This window comes from Vigna umbellata, chromosome 7 (assembly GCF_029865625.1).
Source record: "Vigna umbellata cultivar VRB3 chromosome 7, Vumbellata_1.0, whole genome shotgun sequence".
In the NCBI taxonomy this organism is placed as follows: domain Eukaryota; kingdom Viridiplantae; phylum Streptophyta; class Magnoliopsida; order Fabales; family Fabaceae; genus Vigna; species Vigna umbellata.
In genome coordinates, this window is record NC_142171.1 from 12185618 (window position 1) to 12196830 (window position 11213).

General features: G+C 33.9%; 1 protein-coding gene across 1 annotated transcript; it reads left to right on the forward strand.

Annotated features, from left to right (window-relative positions):
- Positions 1-7489: 7489 nt before the first annotated feature.
- Positions 7490-10977, forward strand: LOC124842059 (B3 domain-containing protein Os01g0905400-like). Its single transcript, XM_047318470.2, has 7 exons — positions 7490-7636; positions 7723-7895; positions 8365-9136; positions 9523-9594; positions 9772-9831; positions 9932-10047; positions 10497-10977. Exons 2-7 carry the CDS (start codon positions 7761-7763, stop codon positions 10761-10763), a joined length of 1422 nt encoding a protein of 473 aa, XP_047174426.1. The 5' UTR covers positions 7490-7636; positions 7723-7760; the 3' UTR covers positions 10764-10977.
- Positions 10978-11213: the final 236 nt, after the last annotated feature.

Genomic DNA, 11213 nt, shown 5'->3' on the forward strand with positions numbered 1-11213 from the left:
AAATAAAAAAAAAAAGAAAAACAAAAAAAAAAAAATAAAAAAAACAAAACGTTAACGCACGCAGCATCGAAACTTGAAACACGCAAAAGATTCCAATTGAGCAAGTTGAAACACTTACAGATCCTAGCAACGTTAGGATCCTCCGATTGAATTTCATCGGCGGCCTGCAAGATCAAATCAATGTTAGTGGTTTGCGCGAGGGACGGAGGAACCGCGCCGGCGATTCCGCTGGGGACTCTGGCGTGTCCTTGGCCTGCATTCCTTAGCTGCTCCCTCTTCAGTGAGGCTCGAACCAGCTTCTCCCAGTTCTCGCGAGCCCTAACCATGGCGGCGGCTTCGCTCGCTTGCGTCGCCTGCTCTCTACGGACTCGAATATCACTGTGTGCTGTGTGCTGTCTGCAAGCGCGTTTCCGAAAACAAACGAGGGTTTAGAAACTATATTGCTCAACGTTTTGTTGCAACGAGAACTTAATTAGTAAGGTTCGCTTGAGAACAGACGCGGATCGAGGGCAATGGCAACGTAACAAGTGCGTAGTTGGCTTTTCCGTTCCTTTTTCTTTTACTTTTTTGCTCTCGCCCTTTGCTTGTCGTTTTCCGTGTTTTGAAATTTTGACAATGGATTGAACAAGTATATACTTAAACGCGGAATTTTTTTATACTACTGCCCTTTTTCTTTTGGGGGTCTCTTCTGTCCAAAAACGACTGATTCTTTTCCTTCTGCTCACCATAACGGATTTCTTAATAAATATATTAATCCTGCATTTAAATTTCAATACTTTTTTCTTTTCAATTAATTTAATAGCATATTTGATAGTGGTTAATTTAAGAGAAATAATAATTTTCCAAAAAGGTTTGTTCAAAGTATTAAATGAAAATTTGTTATTTTTAATAATAAAATAAACTAACTTTTTCTTAATGAGTTGTTAGTATGCATCCATATTTAAATATTTGATTGAAGTCTTCTGATCAACCTTTGAAATTTACTATTTAGGGTCCATTTGGAAAAGGAATGAAATGAGAGAGGAAGAAATAAATAAATAGAAGTGAATTATAAGTGAGAACAAATATTGTTTTAATTGACGAAAATAAAAATAAAATAAAGGGTGGAGATAATTTTTATCCATTTGTTTAGTTGGATATAAATATTAAAAGAAATAATATATTTAATGAAAATAAATATTTTGTTTGACATTTGAAATGTTTATGTTTGAAAATATGTTTTTGTTTATCATAATTGTGTATATTATGTGACATCTCTATTTTAAATAACTATATTATTTATTTTATTTGTACCTAAAAATAAGAGATAAAAAGTCTTATCCTTTTACTCTTGTAATTATATTTATTTAAAAAAATCATATATTATTTAAATAAAGTCTAAATAATGAAAAAAAAATCATTAGTATTTTTTATGAAATATTGTACTATAATAAAAATAATTAATAAAAAAATACTTCTTAATATATTAATTTGTAAACAATATATATACAAAGAGAAAGAAGATAAGGTAATATTAATTTAAAATATCATTATTTATAATTTTGTAATATATAAAATAATAAAAATCAATGAACTATAAAGAAAATTATATATATGTTGTATTATTTTTTTTAGTACTATGTGTACTTGTTTGTATGGTATATAGATCACTTGGTAATCATCATATTTTGTTATCCTTAAAAGATGTTCAAAAATATATTTGTTCAAAAAGAATCTAAATTTGGTTCTAATGAGTTAAGATCAAATCGAGGTAAGAGTATTTATGTTTGGGAAGTCCCTATTTGGTATATTATGAGCTAAAAGGCAGTAGGGTCTAAGGAAGTTTTTACTAAGTAAGCGAATATGATGATAGTAACCTAAACTAGGATATTCACGGATCAAACTTGGGACTATCTTATACCTGCTCGTCATCGACAACGTATGTAGTGAGTATATATCTCTTATGTGAGCCAATAATGAAATATAGGAAAACACTAAAATTTGGGGATTTGAATAGTATTTTTAAGGCTCTTTTACAAATAGTGATTAGATGGGCTGCATAGTAGTATAACACACTTAGTTAAATATAACGTTTGAATGGAAAACGTTGTTTGAAAATAAATGTTATAAATCACACTTTAGTTTTTTCTTTTTTTGTTTACTCAACTTGAGTTATGTTTAGATCTCCCTTAACAACCTATTAAGAGGTTCCACTGACATTTTACAAAGATTATAAAGAATGAAAATCGCTCTTGATAAACCTGACTAGAATGAGTTTAATCATTCCTCGTATCCACACTAAACAATCTGTCTAGAATGTTTAACTCCGTTGAGTTAAACGATATATACAAGTGTTTGAATTCACTTATGAATATAACATCATAAGTGTTTGAATTCACTTATGAATATATATATATATATTACTTCATGAGATTATCATTGGATATTGAGTTGATTATCAAGATAAGCTTAATAGACTTTTCTAGTAACTTGGTAAGGCTTAGGTCTACATTGTAGAGTAGTAGAGCTTTTTCCTATAGCCCGATGTGAACTTGAGCTTGTATGATGTGACAGAGTAAATGGCTTGAAGGAAACATTCTCAAAATGTTCCTTTTCTCTCACAACATATTTTTTCTTGGATGTTATTATTTTGATTATATCTTTTTTCTTTATTGATCTACACAAATATCAAGAAATAAAGTATACAAACATTAAAGTATTTTTTCGTACATGCATTAAATGTTTTGAACGTTGATAATAGTTAAGTAGTGTAGTTTGTTCAAGACATTTTATCATTTATTATTTCATTAATAAATGCATCATTTTGTAAGACAAATGTATATTCATTAGATGATATAAACATAAGATGCTTTCTCAAAGGCTAAAGCATTCAACAGTCACGTATTAGATGATGTTTTCTCTAGAAGGCTTTGCTTGATATAATATTGTACTGAATGAAAAGGTTATTTTAAGTTTAGTGCTATATAAGAGATAGACTTTTGTTTTCATAAGAAGCTAGTTTATTTTTCTCATATAGTTTATTGAGAGATTTCAATTAGTGACACTTTCTTTTAGATGCTGTTTATGATTTTCTAATTCGTTGAATAGAAATACCACCATGTGAGGAATGTGAAAATCTTTTGCCCCAAGTCTTCGAACGAAAAGAACAACTTTGTGAAGAAGTCATTCATAACCCTAACTCTTTGCTTTTAAATTTGGAAACAATAACTTTGCTCACTTGAGGACGAATCAACAACAACCTTAACCCTTTGCTTTTAAATTTAGGAACAACAACTTTGTTATCTTTAACACGAATCAACAATTGTCCTAGCCCTTTATTTTTAACCAACTACTTCAATTTTAACATTTCCACACACATTGTCAAGTCATTTCAACTCAGCATGCCACATAATAAATAAGTATACAAGTTGTAATTGTTTTTAATGTTGTAAGCAAAAAGGATTAAACTGGACTATTTTTACAAAATATAAGACTTTGTGAACTTTTGAAAAAAAATAGAACAACTTTAAATATACCATAGAAACTAAGAAACCAAAATAGGTAGTATACCTATTTTTTATTTGTAATCTATAATACTAAACATTTATCATAAATTTTACCTTCTTTCACAAAATATAATTTTAGCCTCCTATAGAGCTAGTTGTTTAGCCTATAAATTAGTAAAGGTTAAACGCCTTTAGTTGTCCCTATTTTTGTGGGTTTTTTCCAATTCGATCGTCGTTTTATTAGAATCCAAATTTAGTCCTAAAAAATGTTAATTTGAGTCAATTGAGCCTCTATCGTTAAATTGGCTTAACAAGGTTAAGTTTTTGATGAGGTGGGAGGTTGACGTGACCAGTTTTTAAAATATGGCATTCTGAGACCTTTATATATGGCATTTCATAAATAGGGATTTTAAAACATGGCATACGCAGATGAGAATGGATTTTAAAAATAGGGTTTCTTAATGGATTTTAAAACGTGGCATATGCAGATGATAATTTAGGGATCTAGGGTTCATTGTTCTTGAAGATTAGAAAGCACTTGAAGTTTCGAAAGAGGGAAGTGCGACAGCAGAAGAAACAACAATGTCTATGGGTCATTCGTGTTCATCTTCCACTTGTAGTAAGTGTCAAAAGCAATTACGTTGTGTGAGCTTTGGTGGAGATGAAGGCTGGAACAGGAATGTGAGCTCTAGTGGAGATGGAGGGTGGAATAGGAAGGACTCATCACTGATTTGTCATTATGGAGAGAAGTCTGTGTTGAGGACTACGGAAACCAATAAGAATCGAGGCAAAAAATTCTAGGGTTGCCCTAAGTATAAGGTTGGAAGTGAAAATGTTAGATGCAACTACTTCAGATGGTGTAGTGATTGGGGATTTCACGAAAGTGTTAGTTGTGAGGTGTTGGAAGCAAATGATGAAAGGTTGTTGAAGAGGTTAGAAAAATGAAAGTGATAAGAAGATTGATGTGCAGAAAGTTGTGATAGGTCTTGAAAGGTGGATGAAATTTTTGGTTGGGGTTGTTACTGTTCTATGTGTAATGAACATCATTGTAGTTACAATGTTTAATGGAGGCATGACATCTGGATATTGGGTTACCACCCAGAGGTTGTTTCCATTAATAGGATAGATAATAGAGGAGTAAATTTCTTCATACGTTGACTTTTGAAAGCATAGAGGTATGTAGTCCTATGCATCTATGTTGAGAAACCTCATTGCTGACAATACATGAACACAAGGTATTCCACTGATGTTCCATTTCCGATAGGAGCATGAATATTCATTTATATTCACCACAAACTTGTCCCCACTTTGGGACACATGTCTGACTTCAAATAACCTTTGTGCAGACCAACTGTGAACATAAGCCAACATTAGTTATTTAGACCATCTGTGCTACAAATAAAGAAAAAAATACATATCTCATAATTCTTGGATACTTGGGAATCCACTCTTTGTTAGTAGTGCCTCCTTTTGTAGTCTATTGACTACTTTTTGACAAATTGATGACTTAAATGACCTTACCATTGACCTATTAGTGGCCCATCTCTTCATCATGTAAAGTCTGATTTCCTCCAACATTTTAATTATTTGTTTTGATCTCGTTTGAACCAAAACACTATTAAAGGCTTCTGACATGTTATTTACCAAGGTATCAGATTGTGTTGTGCTTGTGAACCTTGATTTGGATCAAAACCTTTAATGAAGATGTATGTCATACAATCAATATGTAAAATAATCAGAAAGTAAAAGATATTTAAACTAAGAGTGGCAAGCCTTGGAGAAATAGCTATCAAGTGGTGAAAAACGTCTTAGTTAACCTCTTTGATACTTCTCATCTCTTTCTCCCATTTTTTGTGGGTGGGTTGTTGTAGTTGCCCTCCACATAAGCTTCTTAAGATTCTTTCCAGGGAATTTCTTCCTAAAGTTTACATATAAATGCCTTACACAAAATCTGTGTGCAACTCCAAGAAGTAAATCTTGTACAGCTGGTAACAGACCCTGTGAATGAGTGAGCAACAAGTTAGTTGATATTGATTTGAAGTCATTTTTATAACATAAAAGACAATGAATATACTGTAATTTACCTTATGTTGATCTGATATCAATGTAAGTGAAGAACACACCTCAGGTCCACCCAGGTCTTCAATGAGTAGCTCCATAAACCATGTTCAGGTCTCCTTGTTCTCAACCTCTACGATGGCATATGCGAGTGGCAACATTTGATCGTTTGCATCTCGACCAATAGCAGTTAATAGCTCACCACGATGTTTGCCTTTCAAAAAGGCTCCATCAAGGCTAATGATTGGCTTGCATGAGACAAAGCTATCTTTGAATGCCTTTAGGCATGCGTAAAACCTCTCGAATATTGGTTTTCCATCATTTTCTTCAACTTTGACCTTGACTGTGGACACTGGGTTTCTTGCTAATAGCTCATAAGCATAATCATAAATTCTATTATATTGTATAGTGAAGGACCCTTCCACTTCGTCTGATGCATAGGCTTTCGCCTTGTAAGCCATATTCTTAGATATTGTTATGTTCCATTTCCTACTAATTTTACCCTCAACTTCATCTGCTTCTGTTCTATTACCATCACCTTCGTCAACTTGTATTCTCTCAACCTCAACTTGATCTGCTTCTGTCCTCTCACCATCACCTTCATGAACTTCCTTTTTATCACCCTCAACATCATATGCTTCTATTATCTCAGCTTGACCAACAACAACTTCTACTCTCTCACCATCAACACCTACCCCCTCATCCAATTGTTGTGTTACACCATCATCTATAGCCTGACCAAACTGTGCACCCTCACACCCTCATGCACCTCAGGTGCAACTTCGTCACCTCCTTCATCAACATTATATTCAATCATGCGAATCACATCATGTTGAGACACAATGTGCACAACATATAAATGAACTTGACCATTTAACCTAGTTAAAGTGACCATATGCATGTCACCTACATCATCACACAAGGCTTCTAGCCTATCATCTAATATAGGACCACATCCAACAGAAAATCACAAATCCTTAAATCCATCGTACCCGAGACCTTTGACTACAGTCACTACAACAAAGTAACTCCACAAGTCAGGGTCAAAATACATTGTATCACTTTCCCCTTCATACTTCAAGAAACCATTGTTGACGAACTTTTTCCCATGGTGAATAACAACCTCTATATCATCGTCCATCACAGACAACACAAGCAACAATATTCTACACCTAGAAATAACCCTAAAACGACAAAAAACACCGCTTATTAAAGTGATAATGACAGAACAAACAAACTTTAACTATGGGGGACCATAAGCACAATATGCAAACACCACATTTTCGGACAACCCCAACCCCACATTAAAAAAAAGCATTGCCAGAAAAGCACCAAATATTAAATTCATATCTATTTATAGTAGAGATACTAACCTTCCACCAAATTTCACTTCACACACATGTTGAAGGACTTTGCGATTCACGTCGAAACTCCAATCACAAAGCTCCAAAGCCCTAATTAAGCAAATATCGTCTCCACTAAGGACTTCGCGCAAGGTTGCGATAACTCTCCTCTCAGATTTTTAATCCCAAATTCAATTTCATTGAACCCTAAATCTCATTTCAGAAATCCTTATTATTAAAATCTAAAATGTTGGCAAATTTCACGTATAAAAGGTCTGAGAATGCCACGTTTTAAAAACTGGCCATATCAACTTCTCATCTTATAAAAAACTTAATTCTCTTAAACTAATTTAACAGTAGAGATCCAATTAATTTAAATTAACATATTTTAAGACTAAATTGAAAATTCTAATAAAACGAAGATGAAATTAAAAAAAGTAAAAAAATTAACTATATTTTAAGATTAAATTAAAAATTCTAATAAAACGAAGATGAAATTAAAAAAAAGTAAAGGGATTTAACGATATGTAGACAGACAAAAGAAACTAACTAATGGGTTAAAATTTTTATTCTGATTCACTGTTTTTTCGATGACGGACGGATTTGTCGGGTCTAACAGGTTTTGACAGCAGAGAATTTGGCCTCGAAAGTGGAAGCTCCTGATCTCTCACATCACGTGTTCGAAGAAGGTCACGTCAACTGCTGACTGGATTGCTGTGCATGCGCTCTATCACCTCCTCTTTCCTTCTAGTACTGTCCAAGAATCGCTTGTGCTTAGTTCCCTCTAGGAAAAAAAAAAGTGCTAACTTTGGTTTCTGTTTCTGTGCATTGTTAAGGAGAGAAATTTGAACAGTTGATTGAGAAGAGAGGAAAAATGGGTGGCGAGGAACAGGGAGTTTCTGTTTGTGCTGCCTGCACCCACAACTGTCTATTGTTCCACCAAACCAAACAAACCTCACCAACCTCTTTCTTCAAGTTCCTCACTAGACAAGATTATTTAACAACTTTGGTTCGTATTTTACTTTCCTTTTTCAAACATCAACACCATGTCTTACATATATAACTTGATAAACTGTTGGCAGTGATATAATATTATACTGTTTATACCAACTCTTCAAAATGTCCCAAAAATCTGACCCGCAGCATTCTCACTATTAGCCATGGAAATAAGTTTAGACAAAAAGATTAACCCCTTTTTGACCAAATGAGATTTTGGTTTGAACTCTTCCCCATGTATACCCGATATCGATTTCTGCTTTTGTAACAATGTACAAGTGATTTTCTTCTTTCATGGCGCTTAGTACATTATACAGCCATTCATATTATTTTGTTACCTGAAGCAGATATCTCAACACAGCCTGCATTTTGCTTTGGTCAATCCAATTATTTTCATACTACTCTTTTTTGGTGTATTTATCTTTATATTGACCATGGGTTCTGATCTTGTATATTATTGCTCAAAATCTATTAAACTGCAGTGTATTCCTCCTGCTTTTAGTGGTATTGTGGCCAGCATGGTTAATAAGAAAATCAATCTCAATGATTCAACTGGGCAGCAGTGGAAGGTTAAAGTATCAGAAGTTAATGGTTCATTTGTTTTTGGGGAGGGATGGAGTCGTTTTTCATCAGGTCATGGGCTTAAAGTTGGCTATCTTTTGGTACTCAATTACATTAAGGATTTGCACTTTGATGTCAAGATCTATGATACTTCTGCCTGTGAAAAGCTTGGTCTTCCTGAAAAAAGAAATCAGAAGAAAAGAAGTAGGGGCAAAATTGGCTCACCAGTTAGAGATGGTATCTTGGTCAGACAAGAACTCGATGCGCCAAGGCAGTGCAGCGAGGTTGACTTAGTAGTACCACAAAAGGCTAAAGAGAGTGGCCAACATGTGCTCGTACTAGATCACAGTGAAGAAGACCCATGTCATTCAAAAAGCCTAGAATTTGACCAGAGCCATGAGGATGATGGGACCATGAAAAGTCAGAACGGAGATTTAATAGTTTCTAATGTTGATTATGAATCCAATATCGTTGAAAAGGATGCAATGATATGCAGTAAGGATACTATGCTTGAAGGGGTGTTGAGTACTGAAGTTGCCTTGGATATATCTGAACTTCGAATATATGGAAGAAGTGCTTCTCTAGAGGCAGACACATATACATATGACAAGACTTTTAATTCGAAAATTGAAGAGAACAAAGCCATCTTGTCCAACAGGGAAGCTCAAGAGTGCCAATTTTCCAAGGCCTTAGGTACTACAGTTAATAGAGTACCTTCATTTTCATTTCTAGAGACTTAAAGCGGGTATAGGATCAAATAAATATCATCCTATTAAAGCTGATTTGTCTTACACACTTGTAGTGCTTCACGCTTTTAATTATTCTCTTGTAATGCATGCCATGATTTCCTAGATTCTTGTACTTTGCATTGCATTATTTTCAGAGAACTGATCATTCTGCAATATCTATGAAGGAACATACTTTACATATTGGTGATTTTCACGATACCAAACAGAAGTTCAATGGGATCTCAAATTCATTGATGCTCATATTCATAATGGGGCATCTTAGTTTATAAATATTCTCTCAAACAAGCCCTTTAATTTACCAAGATTATTAATCAGTTATTATGATTACAGGTGAAATGAAGAAATTGCCTGTGGACATGACTCCCAACTTGGACAGCTCCATGGATGAATTTCATTTAACAGGTGTTTTCTTTTCTGTTACCGCTGTTGAAATTTTTTATCACTTCAAATCTCGTTATACATGCGTTCATGTACTTGTCTGCATTGTTGTACATGGACAAGTTCTCAGTTTATATGTATTTCCTCCTACGAATCCCCTTCTTTATTTGCCTGAATCAATCGATTCTATTATGATTACAGGTGAAGTGTCTAAAAAGTTGAAGAAAGAGTTTGTAACTCTCAATGAAATGGAAGCAACAGGTGTTGAATCCCCCTAAATCACTTTTTGTGAATCTACTTCTCTGTACTTACTTGCAGTACCAGATTCTGACTCATGGATAATTTTTCTGTGTTATTGTAGGATTGCCCAAGGAAATCAACGGACTGTTGAACTCTGACATATTTAATGAAGATAATGCGAGTCACTTTAAACCTACACAGCTCTCCTGTGTGGTTCCTCATGATAACGTTTTCCTTGTACAGTATTAACAGTCCCTGATCGACCTTGTCTCCATTTATTTTCTTAATAGTTTATCTTGTAAATTGATTTTTCGTCACAAACTGGGATTATGTTTATTTAGGACACAACTTAACTATAGTTGCTTGAATCAAAATTAATGTTTCATCTTGATACCCTATGCTATCCTTTAATGCCAACTTTTGCTGTCTGGACTAATGAGATGAAATACCAATTTTGATTGGAGATCAACACTGAAAGCCTGTTATACTAAATCTATTATGTTCTATCAGTATGGTTACATTTCGTTAATTACATGATAGCTACACTACACACTTGGCAAGAGCCATTCCATTTTGTATTTTGAATGCCAAATTGACTATTTTCATTTAGCTTCACGCTGTTCTTTTATGTTTGCTTGTTCATTCTTTCATCTTTGTTTGAGCACTTGTACTTATCATTGCTGCAGGAATTGCCCTCATGCCTGCCTTTGATTCGCAAGGTAAAGGTAGATCAGCAAAGGAAGATGTTAGTATTTCTTCGGGATCCACTGAGGAGATTGTGGCCGGTGTATTATCATGAAAAACCACATTTGAAATTACTGGCACATGGATGGTTAGATTTTAGCAGAGCTAATAACATTCAGCCAAAAGATGAGTGTATTTTTGAGGCTGAGGTTGATCCTGAGTGCAAGTCTAAACGTATCTTATCTGTTCAGATAGTCCACAACAAGTGATGTTTGTTGGTATATTATTACAGAGAAGCATATGCAGTGTTTGTGTCTGTTTTCTTTTGGGTACATGCTATAGACTCCTGTACCACAATGGTTTCTTTTCAATGAAGGACTTGTCATCTATTTTGTTAAGTTTTGTTTTTTATGTAATGGAATCAATCAGTAACGTTTCTGGTTTCTGATCCAACTGGTATCAGTTACTCTAAAACCATGGATACTGCCAATGTTTGTTTGCTTAAGTCATTTTCAATTTTTCTTGAAACAGCTAGTCTCCAGTCGTTTCAATCTGTCTCCTGATCTATTCGACTTATAATTAACGTTCAAGATTCCACATGGATTACTAGGAATTTGTAAACGTAAATTTTGTATTACAAGCGCATTTTTGTAGAATTAAATTAGATTAAACTTCATTTTCTTTATATTTTAAATAATTTTTAAATTCTAGAAAAGCAG

What these genes read in the sequence shown, in the direction of transcription:
- LOC124842059 (XM_047318470.2), top strand. Translation starts at nt 7,761, where the DNA reads ATGGGTGGCGAGGAACAGGGAGTTTCTGTTTGTGCTGCCTGCACCCAC. An exon ending in CAATGAAATGGAAGCAACAG is followed by an intron (nt 9,832 to 9,931) that starts GTGTTGAATCCC and finishes GTGTTATTGTAG; the next exon opens with GATTGCCCAAGGAAATCAAC. An exon ending in CTCATGATAACGTTTTCCTT is followed by an intron (nt 10,048 to 10,496) that starts GTACAGTATTAA and finishes TCATTGCTGCAG; the next exon opens with GAATTGCCCTCATGCCTGCC.